Genomic DNA, 15771 nt, shown 5'->3' on the forward strand with positions numbered 1-15771 from the left:
CAGGAAAGGGGCTAAATCCTTAGCTGTCATTAGTATTTTCTCATGTCAACACTGCGATCTGAGAAGACAGAAGGAACTGACTGACTTTATATACTTGTCTGATCCTCTAGCACTTAGTGGAAACGAGAATGTTTTATTTGACCCCTATGGGAAAGCAGCTCAACTGGGCAGTTTGTTCCTGAAATAAAATATCAGCCGTCAAAATACTCTTAAAGCCCCTTAGAAATTAGAACATCACAGATTTATTAGAAGTTAAGTGCCCCAAACTTATAGGTGGCTGTTAACATTGTTTTATTTCCTTTATACAAAAAGTAGAAATGACAGAAAAAAACACTCTTAACAGAAAACAATAGCACTGACCTGGTCTCATTGAGAAGCTGAGCCCAAACTGCCCATGTTATGGGGAAAGGGAAGTTCAACCAACATCAGCAAACACCCATGCAGTTGATGAAATACAAAACGGTGACAGTGGCTTGGTGAATGTCCTGTGGGGAGGTTGAATCAATCTTAAAAAACATACATTTGCCCAACCATGCTTTTAAACAGCATCTCTTTAAAAACAAGTTATATATACAAATATCACTCAAAAATGTGTCTTATATACTCTAGTGCTATAAATTTAAGGCATCCCGATAGTCTATTCTTCTGCTGGTGAGGCACTGTTCTCATGATTCTATTTCCACAGAGGACAGTCCAGACATTTCCAATGGTATCCAAAGGGCAGCAATGAGAGATAATAAAAAAGTGATTTATAAGAAGAATTCTTTTGACTCTAGCTCAGCGACGTGCTTTATGCTGTAGGATTTCTTCATTTTTCTATTGATGTCATTATGCCTAAGCGGAAGAAAAACCATAGGCCAAAATTAGATTAAAACTATGGTCAAGTTACAATACAACGCCACTAAACAGCTCACCAAAAATGGAAATTATCCTCACACAAACCACACTGAAGAATGCTTCATTCCAGTAATCAAGTTATTCTCTTTTCATATAAACCACTCTTTAAACAATAAATAGTAATAACATACTTATTAATAAGTATGTTTTTACTTAATAACATACTTTGTGGACACTTTTAAATTTGGCCCTGGAAGTAATTTCTCAATTATGCTGATTGGAAACCAGGCAAAATTCTACAGTCAAGTGAATTTTATCAGAGTCAAACAAAATAGGAAGCATAGTACTGCTGGTTGAGTGGAAACAAGAGATTTTTATATTTTATTCACCGGATTCACTGGTGACGCCTTTTATTCTCCAGTAAGCTTGAGTGTTAGTCATTTAAAGGAAATGCTTTTTCTTTGGGTGTGTGATTACTGAGGAGTAGCATGTTGGATGACCACAGTAGGTAAATCTATGGGAAAAAGAAGAATCTAGGGAAAAATAATGCTGTTTTCCCCTCAATACTTGATACCTCATAAGCCTATGGAAAGAAGTACCAGCTCAAGCTTGGGAACAGTTTTAGTTTTGCTTTTTAAGTGAATTTCCCTCTGGGTAGAAGCATTCATTTTCATGAGATATTAGTCCCATTCTGAGTATAAAATCTTCCAGGGAGGAGTTATCTTCTGAGTTTGAGCAAGACTACATATTACTAAATTCCTTCTTGTTGCTATACCAGACAAAAACAAACTATTTCTGGGAATGGTACTCGCTCACGTGAAGACACATTTGGATGGAGAACCCCAAGTGGCTTGGGGTTTTTATGGCCTCAAAATCGTACTTGCTTACAAAGACCATGTAGTCTATTAATTCTTATTTTTATTTATTCATCTGAATAGAACTTCAGAGAGTTGTTCATGAGCAAGGAAGGGAAGAGGGTGGAAGAAAACCTGGTTGGTTAAAAAATGTTTTAGGAACTTCCAATTAAGCACGATGGATTAAAAACATAGATTTATCATCTCTTTCTTACAAAACAACACTGAAATGAAAGTAAAGAAATAAAAAAGCATCAACCTAAATGAATAAAGGGAAATGAGAGAGGAGATGATAACACACAAAATGCCAATAATATTTCAGAAACAGAAGGATGGATTGATATGTGGAACTGACTTAGCAGAGCAGGCAGGAAAAGCAGAAATCTAAGCCTATAGTCAGGGAAGCCAGGAAACTGATGTGCACTGCATGACTCGGGAACTAGAAGTACCATGAATTTCTGAAAGTGACAGTGGGTGCTGTGTGAGTGCTGAAAATGGGAAGATTATTTGAAACTTTTTGGAAGTAGCAGTTCATACCCCAGATTACCTCCCTGACCCAGTGCAGCCAGGTGACTGTCCCTTTCCCAATAAGAAGAAAGACTGGAGGTTACAGTTTGCAACGCATGGACCAGAGAGACTCTGATTTCAGCTAAAGGGGCTGGAAACCATGGGATTAAGTGAGAGTCCCTATAGAACACAATTATTAACACATCTCCTGCTAGTTTGACCTACAGATTCCTGGCAATCAGGTTAATAGGCCCTAGAAGGAGACTGGAGTTTCCTTATCTTGAGAAATCAACTGCCAAAAGAAAAGCCCTACAAATACTGACAATTAGTGAGTTTCCCAACAAAAGAGCCTAGTACTTAACCAGTCTGTGTGAAGAAACATCTACCAGTCAACAAGCCTTACCCATAAAGCCAGAGCTTCTAATTGAGCTTTAGTGTCTTGTTTCTAAATATGAATGAGTCAGGGATCACCAGACTTTTGAGGGAAGTGCTACTATGACAGACAAAAACCAAAATAAACAGAGAAACAGAATTCAAAGTGAATAGAGGTAATATAGGGAGGTGATGAGAACTTCAAAAAATTGTAACAAGAAGAAAAGAAAAACCAGGGAAAATGTTTGCAATTCATAACACAAAGGGTCAGTTTTTATAATGTGTAATATATAAAGAGCTGCTACAAATCAACAAGAGACCAGACTCTCAATAAAAATGTAGAAAGGATTAAAAATAGTACGTTCAGGGCTTCCCTGGTGGCGCAGTGGTTGAGAATCTGCCTGCCAATGCAGGAGACACGGGTTCGAGCCCTGGTCTGGGAAGATCCCACATGCTGCGGAGCAACTAGAGCCCATGTGCCACAACTACTGAGCCTGCGCGTCTAGAGCCTGTGCTCTGCAACAAGAGAGGCTGCGATAGTGAGAGGCCCACGCACCGCAATGAAGAGTGGCCCCTGCTCGCCGCAACTAGAGAAAGCCCTCGCACAGAAATGAAGACCCAACACAGCCAAAAATAAATAAATTCATTAATTAAAAAAAATTAGTACATTCATACAATGAAATAATATGTAGCTATGTAAAAGAATAAAGAAGCTCTCTCTATACTAATACATAAAGACCTCCAATGTGTTAGGTGGAAAAAAGCAAGAAGACGGACTGTGTGTACAGTATGCTACCTTCATTGTAAAAAGGAAGAAAAGATAAAAATATACACTTGTATTTGATTGTAAAATTTAAATAAATTCTGCATATATAATGCCATGAAAAAGGAACAAAGAGAAAACCAACAAAGTCCTATTAGAAATTAACACTATAATAGCCGAAATAAAAAATTAGAAAGGTTGGAAGGTAAAGTTCAGTAAATATTCTGGAAAGAACTTTTAGAGAAAGCCAAAGTATGGATAAGTACAGAAGAATGGTTAGAAAATAGTTAGAAAAGTAGAAAAAAATAGTTAGAAAAGGATTAGTCCAATGTGTTGAACATTAGTATAATAGTATTTCCAGAAAAGTGAACAGAGAAATTGGAGGGGATAAAATTTTCAAAGATATTGTACCAAACACTTCCCAGAATTGAAGTGTGTACGTTTCCAGATTTAAAAAGCGGGCTGAGTGCCCACACGCCAGGAATGAGAATGGAATCATGGCAAAATATCATGAAATCAAAACAGTGGGGATAAAGAGAAAATCGTAAAAGCTTTCAAGGGATTAGCAATTACAGAGGAATTGAGCTTCCTGACAGACACACTGAGGAAAATGAAATAATGTGTTCAAGATTCTAAGGGAAAATAGTTTCCTACCCAGAATTCTATACCCAGCCAAATATTCCTAATCCATATGAGGGCAAACCAAAGATATTTCAGCCAGGCAAGGGCTCAAAAATTTTAGGACCCCCTTCACCTCCATAGGATGGGAAGATATATTTACCAAAGTAAGAGAATAAACCAAAAAAAGAGGAAACAATAGATTCAGGAAATAGGGCTCTACACAAGAGAGAAGCAAAAGGAATTCCCAGAATGATGTATGTGGGAAACTGCAGATGACAGCTGTGTGGCGCTGCCAGATAGTCGCAGTACAGACTTGGGTAAGAGGAAAGACGGTGTCTCTGTGAACAGACTGAAACACGAGAGGTACCTGATTTGTCTGAATGCACCAAAAGAAGGGTTCTGTCTCCAGCAGAGTGTTTGGAAATAAACTGTAAACTTAAAAATCAAATTATCTCCAAGGAAAACATAAAGTTACATGAATAAGGAAATGTAACAATAGTATGCTGCATGGATCCACTGTGATTAATATTTAGATAGTCATAATAATAATAAACACCAAATACTAATTTATAACCCCCAAAAGTGATACAACCATATTGATGGTGGGAAGACGAAGCAGGTGTGTGTGTGTGTGTGTGTGTGTGTGTTGGAGTGGGGGGCAGAGTTGGTTGCCAAAACCGAGCTGGATAAATTTGGTTCATTGTTGAGAACATGGATTTTGGAACCAGACTGACTGAGTTGAAACCCCGGCTACATAATTTATTACCACTGTTACTGTGTAACTTTGGGCAAGATATATAATCTCTCTGTGCCTTGGTTTCCAATCTGCAAAGTTTGGATAATAATAGTATCTACCATATTGTGTCATTCATTGTAAAGAATAAAACAGTCAATATGCATGAAGAACCTGGAATATTCTTTGGTACATGGTACGTGCTTTATAAGTGGTAGCTATAATTTTTATCTTCTATAGTAGGATGCCAATAGACAGTAGAGATAATATCTAAAATTTAAAGTCTGTATGAGTATGTTATTTAGAAATACAGGGAACTGCCTGGTTGCACAGTGGTTAAGAATCTGCCTGCCAACGCAGGGGACACGGGTTTGAGCCCTGGTCCGGGAAGATCCCACGTGCCGTGGAGCAACTAAGCTCACGCGCCACAACTACTGAGCCTGTGCTCTAGAGCCTGTGAGCCACAACTACTGAGCCCTTGTGCCACAACTACTGAAGCCCGCGTGCCTAGAGCCCACGCTCCACAATGAGAGAAGCCACCTCAATGAGAAGCACGTGCACTGTGATGAAGAGTAGCCCCCGCTCGTTGCAACTAGAGAAAGCCCACGTGCAGCAACAAACACCCAACACAGCAAAAAATTAAAAAAAAAAAAAAGAAAGAAAAGAAATAACAGAATACTAGAGAAAACACCTAAAGACAAGCAAGCGGTTGACTCAGGGGAATAGGAATAGAGAACGGAGTAGGTTGGGCACAGGGACGGCCAAAATTAAACTAAAAATAAATAAAACTTAAAAAATCTTAGGTTGTAGTCTAAGAATATCATCATCATTTAGACATGGATGGAGTATTTCTACTTTAATATAAGGGGTGCTGTGCTCAAAAACACTAAAAACACTTTCTTCAGGACAAAACCCAGCATGATTAGAGTTGAGTCAATACCAAGTAAAATGTTAATTTGAGGCATTTATCTGAATAATATCAGGATGATTCAAGTCTCCCTGAACCCTTCAATTACTTAGTCCTGAATTACCAGTATTCAAAAAAAAAGAAAGAAAAAAGGCAAAAGTGTTTGGGTAATTCTGGCATGAATTATTCAGATAATTTGCTGCTCCTTGATTTCATTTTTGGATATGGAATCACATTCTCTGTGACCAAAATTGGAAAGAAGGTTTAAATTTAAATAACAGTTTTTCAAGTAATCTAACTTGCTGACTCATCTAGGCATGGATTCCATATTTCTACAGCCCAGGGTGACCAGATGGCAAGTTATTTTAGAGACTCTGCCTAAAACGGCCCACGGGTAGGCATTACATTTTCCAATGATAGACAAAACAGGTAGACTTACTTAGCTACTTTTGTGATCTCCTTCAGAGCTTCACTGAGAGCATATCTATAAATCCCATCTACTAAAAAAAATGAGATTCTGGTTCAAAGAATAAAAACATATACTTGAAATACCCAATATGAAACTAGGAGGGTAGACTTGTAATCAAAAGGCCTAGATTTCTACAGAGCATACCATCCTTTCTGTGGGATGACAGGCTTGGTCCTTTTTAATTTTCTTTTCCTTGTTTTTCCTCCTTTTCCTCTCTCTAGCTCTCCCTCTCTCTCCAAATATTCTGAAATCCTTACCATGTGCCAGGCACCAAGCTAAGACATTGGGGTACAGACTTGGATATGATGGTACCACCAAGGGTCACCGGTGTCAGGAAGTTATACCTTTCATCGAGTTGACCATGTTTTAACTGTATCCTCTCTTAGTTTTCTCTTGATTATGATCTTGCTGAATGAAGGGACATGCCTTATTTTGGCCCAGCAAAATGCATGGCTTATTGCTAAGGACATCACTGAGACAAGGGCACTGGCAATCCAGGGATCTGACATGCAGGAGGGTCATATAGCTGCACTGTTCTCGGCATGGGAAGGAAAACCCCAACTGGCTGTGGTTGGAGCAGAGATTCTCAGTGAAGGTACTGGAAGGCGTTTGAGTAAAGTCTCTACATGATACTTTTAAACCTCAATGACTTGCTGCTTCTTTAAAAGTCCAGCCTTAAGAAAGTTTATAGACAGGCCCAGCTCTTTTAAGGTGCAGACACTCTAGTGGTGGCAGACATGTGGTGCAAATATGACGTGGATTCTATATTCATCCCCTTTGGAATTACACAATTCAAAACCAGACTGGGGAGGGCGAGGAAAGGAAGCTGGAAGTGGAAGAAGGGAGTTGTTTGTTCATAACTTTTGGGACTACACTTAAACCAGGATTAGCATGCTGAAAGAATGTATTTCTAGTGGGATAATTTTGGTTTCCAAGGCAGATCTCCCCCCGTACCCTCCTACCTATAGTTCATGGGTGTTCTACATGTTTATTTCTTGCCTTCCAAGGGCAGTGCTTTAAGATAGAACATGGGGTCTTAGTTGCAATAGCTTTTTCTATGTCTCAACTCATTAAATTTTGATACTAAACCTTATTCTACTGTCTTCCTGTGATGGAACACCCTTTCTCCTTTTCCCAGAGGGTATAAGGACCTTATGAATAGAAACTCCATTTGTGAGTCACGCTCTCATGAATCCTGCAAACTCTGGCAGCTTTTATAAAGTTTGCTAAGCTGTGCCCAGACACTGGAGATATCTGAATATTTTAACAATCCCCCATAACATGGGCATTTTCCTCCACACACAAGATCCTCCTATGCAACAGCCTAGGACAATGCAAAATTGGGATCATTTCAAAGGAGAAGCTGTCACTTAATGAATGTAATCTGGAGAAATGGTTCAAGATTCGGATCTCCTTCCCCCACGTCATAGGGACAACGCTTCCATATGAAATAAGGGTTTTCTCTCTGAAATGAATGTGAACCCTAGGGAGGCAGAGGTGGGGTGGGCGGGAGGACAAGAGTTGGGCAGGAGAAACAGAGAACACGGGGGAAACATGGGGAGGGGTGCGGGGGAAGGAGACCAGACAGGTTCTAGGGGTTTTTGGAGCAGAGGTGGTCACCCCAGGTACACCATGGTACTCCTCCTGACTCATTGGCTCTGGACCCCAGAGCTAGTATATTAGACACGAAAACACAGAAAAACATACTTTAGATCAGAGATTAGAACTTGAAAGTACAGTTTTGGGGCAGAAACTCTAATGTCTATAGCGTTACTCAGTGCCCTTTTAGTACTAGCATTCTAACAAACTTTTCTGAACTGTTACATTGGTAAGATTCAGTCTGCTCCAGGGGATTCACTCTAGAACTATGCAATCAACATACTCTCAGCTAGCTTGGTAACATACCTATGACTAGGTAATTATATAATTATCCCTTCAAGATCCTTAAAAAGCCTATGAAAATACTTTAAGATCAAAAATTTAAGATTGAAATGTGGTTATTTGATTATATCCAGAGAAATTATGGCAAAGATGCCTTTGTTTACCAGGGATTCCTTTTTGTGCTGACTGCATTTTCCATCATGATTCTGGAAATGCTGTTCGGTGGGGCTGAGGGTATGCTTGACTTGGGACAGGTTTCAGCCAGGGCCTTACCTCTACCCTCCCAATGTCTTCCATGTCTTTGCTCATTTTTCTGTTTAGTAATACGTACTGACAATAAGGACAGAAATGTGTGTGTGTGTGTGTGTGTGTGTGTGCGCGCGCGCACACGCACGCGTACACGCGTGCGTGCGTGCTGGTGGTAGGGGTACCCTGAACTCTGACCTCCGATTGGGCACAGCAGATGACCACTGACATACCCTCACATCAACTCAGGCCAAACCTACCACTCTCTTTGAAGTGGCTGTTGAACAATCTTGACATCTATGTAAAATATGGGCTACTAGCTCTTGGGTCCGGATGTACAATTCCCAGTGTGGCTAATTCCTTGGCAGTAAAACCCACACTAATGGTGTTTATTGCTTAATGTCTTTTTAAGGAGTCTACTCTCATGTTGGTGCTAGGATTAGGGGTTTCCTGATGCTAACCCCTCAGGCTACAGTGCCTCTGTGGTCAAAGGGGATGTGACCAGTGGTGGCCAGGGGTTAATGCCCTCTGCCTATCAGTAACTGGAATCAACGCTCACTTCAAGTGTTACAGATCTTGGATAGACTTAAGCTCTGGGAAATGAATGTCTTACTGGCATTTTAAAATAAGTAACTGCAAACATTCCCTTGGAGTTGTAATAATTCAAGACCAACTTGTCCTTTATAAGAAAAAGTAAAGATAAATCTGCTTGTTATAAACAAAGTCATCCTCCACAGTTGAAACACACTGGAACAGCTATTCAGAGTAATAGAGTTGAATCTAATTTTAAAGGGCAATGAAAAGAAATTTAGATTCTTTGCTATCAAGCTGTGACCAATTTTGAAAAATAAATAGCAAACAGAACCCCCTCACAGAGCTGACATTCTTTAAACTGTTGTATTTATTGTCCCTATTTTTCCTTTACTAGGGGAAAAAAAAAATCTTAGGAACTAAAATGTGATTACAGTATAGGCCTGGAACAAGGGTCCACTGCCCGACTCTTTCTCCCAGGGCTATACTGAGAGGGCCACCAGCAGCATAATGCTTAGAGCCAACTCCAACCCAATGACTGCCATTGCTTTCCAAAGTTATATGATCCCGGGCAGTCCCTGCTCCCAAGAGGAACCATGTGGCCTTCAAGCAAATTCTTGGGCCAAGATTTAAAGGCACCACTGACAGATGGACACTTGGGTTCCTTTCTTTCTTGCATCTTTCTGGGGGATGCCCTTTCTATGGGTCCCACAGGCAAAATGAAGCAGGCACCAGAATCACTTAGGTATTTTTCATGTCTACGTTCCCATGCTAGTTCATCTCTCTGAGGAATCTTTATCTCAGCTAGATACATCTACCCTTGCTTTATCTAAGGAACGGACCGGGCTGGTTCTCCCTGCCTCTGTGTGATGGTGAATCAGAGAAACCTTCCCCCATACGCCATGGACAAACTAGTGGGTTTTCACTTTCCACAGAACACATGCCAAACGACAGCCACGATAAGGGATAAGTTAATTTATAAGGTAGGGAGGGGAAGGGGTCTGGATGTTTATTTAACGACATTGAATATTATAATTTTGGGGTTTCTGTTTATCACTGAAGGAAAACTCTGTTAATACATAAAGCCAGTGAATCTGACAGGTTCAGAACTGAGCCTTCAGAAGGACTGTTCCTTAAACTGAGTAGGAAAGTGTTAACCCAGTTGTGGGATGTCTGAGTAACCTCATAACCTCCTTTTGTGTTCTGATTTTTGTAATCCTATGACAGTAGACTGTCAGCTTTGTTCTCTTACTTGTAAGAAGACAGGATGAAATATATCTGGCAGGAGAATCTACTGGGATACTAATTGTCTTGTTTCCAGGTGCTGTAGGAACCTGGAAGAAATGAGAGGTTTTCTCCTTCCCGCTCCCAAGGAGTTTGCCAAGCCTTTGTGCTTCCTTGCCTCAGGGTATTTTTGGTGACTTCTGCTTAAGGACAAAAGCAGAATTTTCCAGGCACCAGAAGACAGAACCTAAGATGGGGACGCAGAGGGGTGGTGGGGAAGATAGGTTGGAAGAAACAGAAGTGGACCAATACCAGTGTCTGGGAAGGCAAAGGGTATTTTTTTCTATCTCCTTCCCACCGCAGGCATTGGGCTTTTAGCACTGGCCAAGCTGCCCTGCCCCAGTGTGGCCAGAAACAGCCCAGACTTAGGCAGCATGTTGAGCCTGACCCAAGCAGAATGCTGGTGACCAGTAAATACTGAAGCTCCAAGGTGCTGCCTTCAACTCATGGAATGAATGAGACCCCTAGGGGACCCCCCTAAAATGACTGAGATTTACTTTTCCTCTAGCCTGAATGGAGACCTGGAGAAGAGTAAACGTGATTTAGAGGGGAAAAAAAAGGAAAGCGACATTTCTTACACCTTAGAATTCTGAACTAACATTTACACTCACAACACATTCACTTGTATTTGTGTACCTGTAATTATTATATACATACACACACACATCCACACAATGTTTTGGAGGATTTTGGAAGGGTGCTGAAAGGCGTGCCACAGCTTTCTTTTAATTTAAATGATTAGTCTCTTTTAAAAGGGTGTTGGGGGTTTAACTCTTCTGAAATAAACCTGTCAAGAGGCACTCACTGACTTAACTCCCCGTCAGCTGCTCTCTTCTTAGCCCTCTCCTCTTTCCTGCTCTGTTAGGGAGTTAGTTGTATGTATCCCTGGGGGACGAAGGAAAGCTATGCTGAAGAAGGACTTTGCTCAAAGAGGAGACTGAGCCGCTGGGGACCCTGGAGATGATCCTTTTATATACGCCATGCATACATTTTGAATCACAAACATTCTGTTTGAGAAAGGCCATTGTTTTGTTGGTGGGAGCTCAGAGACCGGCTCATGGACCAGCATTGCGGTTCCAAACACTGAGGTAGAGCATGGCAGGACCTCACTTCTCCTGAGGGCAGCAGACTGCTGACTAAAGGAGCTTTCAGTCTATAACCAGCAATGAAGGAAAACCTCAGCTCTGTTTCAAAGTTCTGATTCTGATCGGAGGTTGACTCATTCTACCCACGGCAGGAAATTTCATTTCTATACTTACTTGGTAGTTGACTCCATTAAAACAAAGACTGAAAGCCAAGGTCAGTTGGGAAGCACAGCATGTTTGTGATCTGAGTAGATTCCTCTGCCCTCTGCTGCTGGACTGGAGCCCCTCCAACAGGGTACTTGCTCCCTTTCTAAGGCCCAGTTACAAGTCTGCCTTCTTCTATTTGGGGAAAGAGTTGTAATTTTCTACTTCCTTGGTGTCAGCCCCTGGGAAAGGTGCTCCAGGACTAGCGTGTAAAGGGTCATGCAATTCAAAGTGAAGGCATGGCACTGCTGAGCAACACAACCCTAGCACCACGTACCGTGCATAGTCACACAGATGCTCTTCAATCAGCGTGTTAGAGGAAAGACTGATGCAGCTGTCGTACATCTCCTAGAGAGGTGCAATTAAAAGTCATCTGAACACATGCAACAAGCTCAGCACATGCACAAGTCTCAATAAACAGGAGGCAGGCAGGAGACAGATTAAAGGGTAGAAGCTTCAGACATACTTTGAGGAGCCTGGGGAACTGCTGAGATCTCTGACTTGTGCGAGAGGAACCCTTAAGTCACCTGGAAAAGTTTTATTCCAGCAATGTAAGTTTGGACATATTTAATCCAAAAGGCCTGGTGTTTGGGGCACCAGTGTGACTTTTCTAGCTGAAGCAAATACATGCTAAAGTCTTTTAATAACAAAGACAACTCGGTGGAAATCAGTGTAATTAAAATTTGTGTTCAGTTAATTCGAGTGATATTCACTAAAACTTGATTTTGGTATTGCAAAGAAGAATTTGCACAGTTCTTAGACCTCACCGGAATGGGATTTCACCTTATGGCAAATAATAAATGATGCAGGTGTGACTCTGGTTAGCAGGAATATTCTGGATCCTTCTATCCCTCAGAGAGTTTCACATTTTGGCTGCTACACCATGTTTTTTAAGGGCATGGCATGCACAGAACATGCAGGAAATGTTGCCTAAAAAGATGATTGTATCTCCTATTCACTGGCTTTAAATCCAGATTATAGTGCACCGTTTTACAACAAATGCAGTTACACAATGTAGTTCATGGCATACTCTGCTGTCCCCTGCGCGCTGGCAAGCACTTCAGACCACTAGAGCTTCCTTAGGGGCTTGTGTCGTAAAACGCCAACGAGGGGGTCCCTGTGGTGTATTCATTCTAAAGGTCCTTCCAAAGTTGAGTAGTTTAGAAACAGAGTTTCTATTTATGTGCTGTTTAATTGGGCTCGAGAATAAACTATCCAGTCACGTGAGGAGAACGAAGGCTTCCTGCGGCAGAGTCAGTGCCAAAGAAGGGCCTGATTTCACATCAATTAGTAGTCTAATCTTGTAGAAATGGCTCCCTGTCTATGACTCCTAATTCTCAAGGATCAAAACTACTTAGGGAAATTTAGGGACCAGAATACAATCTCCTGTGATTTGTTTAACCTTTCTCTTTTAGAGTATTTTCAAAATGTACTCTAAAACGACATATCTCATTAGAAACACATGAATTTGGCTTTTCATGAATCCTTTGGAATTCTCCTGGGGATGCCCTCAAGGTGGCCAAGGGCAACAATCTGGAGTGTTCGGAACAATATAATTAATTTAAAGGAATAAAAAGGATATTCTCCAAATAGCACTCACCGCCTTATTCTTTCCTTTGCTAGCAGAGCTCCCTGGATTTCCCTTACCGTCTGCGGTCTTCCTCCCAAGTGAGGTTAAGGGAAGAGTGGAGGTCTTCAGCTGGCTGGACGCCTGATAGTTATTATTATTGTTCTGGTTGCCACTTAGCGTCTCCATGATGGATCGGAAGGTTCCAAAAGGCCTTTTCAGTTGATCCCCTGGTTCACTGCTTGCGGAGGTCCGCTGGAGGGCTCTGCCCTTATCTCGGTCCTTCTCTCCGTTTAGTTCAAGGCTAGTTTGCTCCATCTGCACCACAGGCTCCTCAAAGGTAACTCTGAGTTTCAAGTTCTGCGACGTTCGGCGCTTGGAAGATGGGGACTTGAGGGCGCTCTTGGGACTCGTGGCCACTTTCTGGGCAGCTGTGCTGTCAGGGCTGGGCTGAGGGAGTTCTCCAGAGGGCTGGTTTGGGGGCGCGGTTCCTGAGCCTGGACTCTGGGATTCCAAGTCTGGCTCGCTGCTCTCTGAGGTGGGGGACGGGCTATGGCCCTCCAGAGATTTGGAGGCCTTGATACTAAAAGGAAACCTGCGTCCTGATGCCAAGCTGTGTTTCTTTATCATCAGGTGTAAGCTTTCTGCGCTGTCCATACTCTCCACGCTTTCCACGACAGGCTGTGGTCTGGGCCTGTCAACCTTTCTCACAGGCGTGCCCTTGGGGTCCTCAGAGTTGTTGGAGTCCGTGTCAGACTCACTCAGTGGCCGCTGCATCAGCTGCTTCAGCCTGGCTAACTTCAGTTCCCTCTTCTCCAGTGGGGTCTTTTTTGAATTTCTAGAAGAAGCCTGAGCATCCTGGAATTCCAAGGACAGCTTTTCCTGGGTGCAGACATTCTCTGAAATATCTTTTCCTAATAACTGGCGTAGGATTTTATCCGAATCTTCGTCTTTAGCTTTGGCCCTAGCCCGGCTGGACACGGACAGGCTTCCAAGAACTTGAATCCCCTCTTGGATTCCTGGTTTGCTTTTGCCTATAGGCTCATCATCTGCATCTGGGGATTTCCACTGGGACTTTCTGGAAGCTGGGGAGGAGGGTGAACTGAAAGAGGATGAAGGACATATGAGATGACTTCCTACTGGGTTAAAATAACTCAGCCACAAATCACCGCATGGCTTAAATGCCACTAATAACTTACAAATCACTAAGACTGAAATAAGAATAATGAATATGTGTTTCAAGCAATCTACAAGCATTCCATGGTGGCAACCAGAACCAGTATAGTATGCCTCATACCTTTTGCTTTGACTACAAAATTTATTCTTTTGTAGTTTTACAAAACTACAATAAATAGTTTTACAAAACTACAATAAACTACTGTTTTATTGTTTATACATTAATTTTGCACAAATTTTCTCAATTAATCCCATCTTCAACAACCTTATGAACCTACATATCTTTATTTCCATTCCATAGATGAAGAAATAAAAGACTCTGAAAGAGTAAGTGACTTGTTTCTAGTCCTGGAAAGAAGAAATGGCACAGCCAGAGATAAATTCAAGTCTTCTGACACTAGGTCCAGTGCCTTTCTCCATGTGGTAGCTCATTTTTATTCCTCTTTATAAGAATAAAATGTTTTCTGTTATCTTCTTAAAAGATATTAAAAGAAAGTCCAAAAGAAGGCTCTCACATTAAAGACAGTTAAGAATTCTAACCACCAACGTTCCTGGTATTACCTGGGCGAAGAAAGGAGAGATTTGCCCTCTGATTTCTGGGCTTCCAGAAGTTGTTGGAGCTGGTTCTGCAGTGTGACACGTTGCATTGTCTGTCTGGGAAAAACAAACCAAAATATATAAGCTCTCTGACACGTTGCTACTATCATAAATGAACAGGTATACATTTTTTTCATGATGATTTTCGATAAGTTGCAATAAATCTAAAAATCTTACAAATGTGCATAATCTTCATCCTTATAATTTAGAAATTTTCCTGAGGATGCAATCAAAAGTACCCCAAAAGATAGTCATTATTCACATGAGTAAAAAAACTACAACCTAAATGATCATCAATAAGACTGAGTAAATAATTTATAGTTATTTCTGTGAAGGCAGCTATTAAGAATGATAATATATTTGAATATCTATGACATAGAAAAAGTTTCCCTAATATATGTGTATATAGGTAGAAAGTATACAGTATGAAGTGTCCTTTAGAAAAGGGAAAATTTGGACACAGAGACAGACACACACAGCGAGAGCATCACGTGAACATGAAGGCAAAGATTAGGGTGATTCATTCATTTACAAGCCAAAGAATGCCAAAGATTGGCAGCACACCACCAAAAACTAGGGGGGAGGCACAGAACAGATTCTCCCTCACAGCCCTCAGAAGGAACCAACCCTGTCAACACCTTGATTCCAGACTTCTAGCCTCCAGAACTGTGAGAAAACAAATTTCTGTTGTTTAAGCCAGGCAGTTTGTGGTACTTTGTTACAGCAGCCCTAGCAGACTAGTATACTAGACATATGCTCACATATTTTTATATATTCATATTTCACATGCTCATCTATTATACTTAAAAGTTGATGAGTCCTTTCTGAGGGCTTTTTTAGAATCTAGAGAATAGAGTCCTTTCTTTCTCCATTCATACTTGTGATTTCTGCCTCCAAATAGTTTTCTTGACTGTGTCATAATTCACTCTGACACCTAAGAACCCTATAAAAGGAGTTTAACCTCCTTTTAATCTTTCTTCATCTGTTTTAACCCCTCACTAAATGTTTTTCTAAAAAACTTGACATGCAGTTCCAAATTTCAAAGTGGGAAAAGTAGAGTGCTCTTACGTATTTTTATTTTGTATGCATTCTTGAGACTAGGGTCAGCGAACTACAGACTATAGACTATGGGCCAAA

At 41.1% G+C, this 15771-nt stretch overlaps 1 protein-coding gene across 4 annotated transcripts in view; it reads right to left on the bottom strand.

The window, feature by feature from the left end:
- Positions 1–274: 274 nt before the first annotated feature.
- Positions 275–15771, bottom strand: part of SNCAIP (synuclein alpha interacting protein) — a 149854-nt gene continuing 134357 nt past the window's right edge. For 2 of the 4 annotated variants that reach the window (XM_012532169.3, XM_049707172.1), the window contains exons 9-12: positions 14599–14691; positions 12895–13963; positions 11572–11642; positions 275–834 (exon numbers count right to left, since the gene is read on the bottom strand). In XM_012532169.3, coding sequence (XP_012387623.1) covers positions 750–834; positions 11572–11642; positions 12895–13963; positions 14599–14691 — 1318 coding nt within the window. In that variant the 3' untranslated portion in view covers positions 275–749. The remainder of the gene's footprint in view (positions 835–11571; positions 11643–12894; positions 13964–14598; positions 14692–15771) is intronic. The other 2 variants (XM_049707173.1, XM_033423730.2) reach the window with 1 other exon arrangement.

The sequence above is a fragment of the Orcinus orca genome, chromosome 3 (genome assembly GCF_937001465.1).
Source record: "Orcinus orca chromosome 3, mOrcOrc1.1, whole genome shotgun sequence".
Lineage (NCBI taxonomy): Eukaryota > Metazoa > Chordata > Mammalia > Artiodactyla > Delphinidae > Orcinus > Orcinus orca.